This window comes from Silene latifolia, chromosome Y (assembly GCF_048544455.1).
Source record: "Silene latifolia isolate original U9 population chromosome Y, ASM4854445v1, whole genome shotgun sequence".
NCBI classification, from domain to species: domain Eukaryota; kingdom Viridiplantae; phylum Streptophyta; class Magnoliopsida; order Caryophyllales; family Caryophyllaceae; genus Silene; species Silene latifolia.
Genome location: NC_133538.1, coordinates 472,858,194 through 472,861,968, shown reverse-complemented (window position 1 = coordinate 472,861,968; position 3,775 = coordinate 472,858,194). Strand labels below are relative to the sequence as shown.

The following is a 3,775-nucleotide window of genomic DNA, read 5'->3' as shown; positions in this document are numbered from 1 at the left end:
AAACTCCCATCATGAAAACTGAAAATACATTGATCCCTTTTTCCATTGAACCCACTTCTATGCATGGTGGAGAGGGGACGACCCTTCTTCTTGTCTAGGTAAGAAGGGGAATTCCGCGATCCTACGGTGTTTCTAACCCCATAAGGAGTCTACTCTTGACGAAAGCATTTAACGATTGAGGACAAAGGGACCCTAGCTTGACACAACTTGGAGGTGATTTATTGGTATCCTCCTAGGCTTAGTAGTTTGAAGAAACCGTATCTATGATGGAGTGTGTACCCTTAGATTGCTTCCCTTTTAGATAATTTCTGCCAATTAGATGAGGAAAGTGGCTATTACTTTGTAGATGCATTGATTACTTATTTTGTGTACTTAATGCTTGGATGTATCGCGATTTTGGCAAGCCCCACCTCGCCTTGCAAGAAGGCATCCTACCTCATGGTTGTCTTGTTGTGAGTTGAAGGGGCGGAGTGAGACCCGCTAATTGTCTCATATCGGTTATATTAGTAGGCTAGTTTAAATAAAGGTCCTAGTTTTAGTCACCTATTTACTCGGGACGAGCAAAGGTTTGGTTTGGGGATGTTTGATGTGACTCATATTTGAGCACATTTAGTCCCCGAATTAACCTCGTTCCTATACTTTCTAGCACGTATTTGGGTCATTTACTAGCTTTAGTTTCCCATTTTACATATTCTTTGAGGTTTTGTCTCCTTGGTAGGAAAGGATTGTTAACCTGGCATTTATGAGGCGAAATAGAGGTAAATGGATCGCATCTAACGACCAAGCATCAAAGAGAAGACCGACACTAGAGGCCTAAGTAGATAAATAAATTGAAATGGGCAATGATGAAAAGATCCTTGCATCCCCAACACGATCCTTGCGGGTTGTTAAGGAGTTAAACAAGGGAACTACTCTGCCCAAGGATCCGAGCGGCCCGAGCATGATCCGATCATACCACACAGCAAGGATCTGAGCGGCTTGAGCCCAGGACGAGCGGACTGGAGTGCAAAGATCTGTGCGTCCCCTCCCTGATCCGAGCGGATCTCAAGACAGAACAGCCTGTGCCTCAGCACGGGACGAGCGGATCGTGGCAGGACTAGCAACAAGGATTCGCGCATGTCCCTCGGGAGTAGCATTTCCTCAAGTTTTCATAGGGTCTTAATAGTCATTTAAGCCCTTAGTAACCCTAATCCTTGTACTTAATCTTTAGTATAAATACCCCTTTGTACTACATAGATTAGCATCAACTCTTAATACTCTCTTAATCCAATCTAATGCTCTCTTAATTTAGTTGTAATACATTTCTCAATATTAATCACATCATAATCTTTCCTTAACTTCTCTATTGTTCTTCCTTTTATTTCGATAATTAGAAGATTATTTCGGTTTATTTGGAGGATTGACAACCTTCCATCAATCATCAAGTACTATTATTATTCTTTGCTTTATTATTTGGAATCATCTTAATCGGTATAATTCCTCTTTACCCTTGTTTAATTATTGTTTATCACTTTCATTTATTCATCATATTTTGCTTTGTTAGTATGATTGACAACCTTCCATCAATCATCAAGTACATGTTATGTTTGATGAAATGCGAGCCTATGAATCATTGCATTTTTTTTATCCATCCCTTATCTCTTCAATGAGGCTTGTAAGATATAAACCAACTCGAGCCTCATTAGACCATGCATAGAGTTGAATAGGAAGGATTAAGTCAACTTATAGGTGTTGTACAGTCTAGACGACTCGGCTCCGGGACCCAAACCTTCTTAGGGATTATAAGATATACACTAACTCGATCCCATCACAACAATAAGTGCTTTCATCTAATTGAGAACTTGTTTGTATGATCAACTTCCATGAATCTCCTATGAACCCATGACATCCTAGTGCTTTTAATAATTTGTTTACAAACCTCTTTAATTGCTTTGCATTGTTTTCATTACTTTACTTTCATTTTGTTGATTAGTTTAGATTACACATCACCTCAACCCAAATTGTGACACCCTAAGACATAGCTATTTACAATTGAGAATCCTACATCATACCCGTCCCTTAGGATCCGACCTTTACTTACCTCTTTACTAAGAATAGTTTGTGAAGTTATAAATATTGTTTTGGTTGGTAGCTTTTGACAACGAGTTTGAACCGGACCATAAATTATACTCCCTCCCATCCAGACCAAAGGTTACAGTTGTTTTATCACACTTGTCGAGGCACGTTTTGTAACGTGCATATCTTTAGTTACACATTATTAAAAATTATAAAAAATTGATATTCTTATAGCATTCATGACGATAAATCAAAAAAGATCTCACATGACTATATTTTGTCTTATAGATTAAGAATAATATCAAAGATTCCCTACGACCATAAATAGTGCCAAAAAGCAACTGTCACCTTTGGTCTGGATTGGAAGGAGTAGAATGTGGTCCGATAGATGGAATTCTTCCTTGGTCAAATTAAAGTAGACTATGCACTTACTGGTACTGTTGCTCTTGAAAATTCTGGGAGGGATTATGTACAAGACCACAAAACATGTAGAGGAATGCTTTTGCATTACAAGAATCCGGCTTTATATACAATTTATGGTAAGTATAAAACTGCAAAATATATGTGGGAAGCTTTACAAACCAAGTATGGATCGGATGATTTCGGGACTAAAAAATATGTTTGTAGTCGTTGGTTGAGTTTTAAAATAGCTGACAATACACCTGTTTTGGATCAAGTTCATAAGTACAAAAACTTGTGTGCTGAAGTCACTGCTGAAGGTATGAATATTTGTGAAATTTTTTAAGCAAATTGTTTACTTGACTAACTACCCCTTCTTGGCAAAACTATGTTTCTAGCATGAAACATAAGCAAAAAATATTTTACTCTTTTGGAACTTATTTCACATATCAAAGTTGAGGAACAAAACCGTATTCAAACAAAAGGAAAATATTTTTTTGAACCCTCCTCTTCAAATGCTAATTTGGTTGAAACCAAAAAGAATTTTTTCTAAAAATTCTAAACAGTTCTCAAAAGGTTCTAATCAAGTTCATGGAACAAGATATAATGCAAATTTTAAAAGGGAATCTAAAAGGGAATTCAAAGATTGTTATACTTGTGGTAAGCCAGGACACTCATCAAGATTCTGTCCACAAGGTTTCTCACCAAATGGTAAGCGTAAATTTGTTAAATCTCAAGCACATCTGGTTGAATCTGACGATATCATTGTCGCGGTCGTATCTGCGATTAATCTGGTAAGCAATATATCTGAATGGGTCGTTGATACTAGAGCAACGCGGCATATATGCTCCAGTAAAGAGATGTTCAAAGACTACCTTGCCTTATCCACAGGTGAATGTGTTTTTATGGGAAACTCTAGCACCGTGAAAGTCCTAGGAAAGGGAAAGAGTTTGATCCGATAGAGGTAGAGAATATGATAATAATCCCCTAAAGAGATACTGTGAGCTTAACGGTATTATTCATGGGTATACTGCTCCTTTTTCACCACAACAAAATAGTGTTGCCAAAAGGAAAAACCGATCTCTTAAAAATATGATGAATGCCATAGTAATCAGTTCAGGTATGCCTAATAATTTTTGGGGTGAAGCTATTTTATACGCGTGTAATGTCTTAAATCGTGTGCCTCACAAGAAAACTGGTAAGACCTCTTATGAATTATGGAAAGGCTATATACCTAACCTGAACTATCTCAAAGTGTGGGGGTGTTTGGGGAAAATTGGGAGTCCAAATATCCAAAGGACAAAAATTGGACCTAAAACCG

The 3,775-nt window shown here is 37.6% G+C and overlaps 1 protein-coding gene across 1 annotated transcript; it reads left to right on the top strand.

Annotated features, from left to right (window-relative positions):
* Positions 1–2,443: 2,443 nt before the first annotated feature.
* On the top strand, positions 2,444–3,416 carry LOC141632970 (uncharacterized). The gene is made up of 2 exons (XM_074445469.1): positions 2,444–2,774; positions 3,031–3,416. The coding sequence occupies exons 1-2, from the start codon at positions 2,444–2,446 to the stop codon at positions 3,414–3,416; spliced, it is 717 nt and encodes a 238-aa protein (XP_074301570.1).
* Positions 3,417–3,775: the final 359 nt, after the last annotated feature.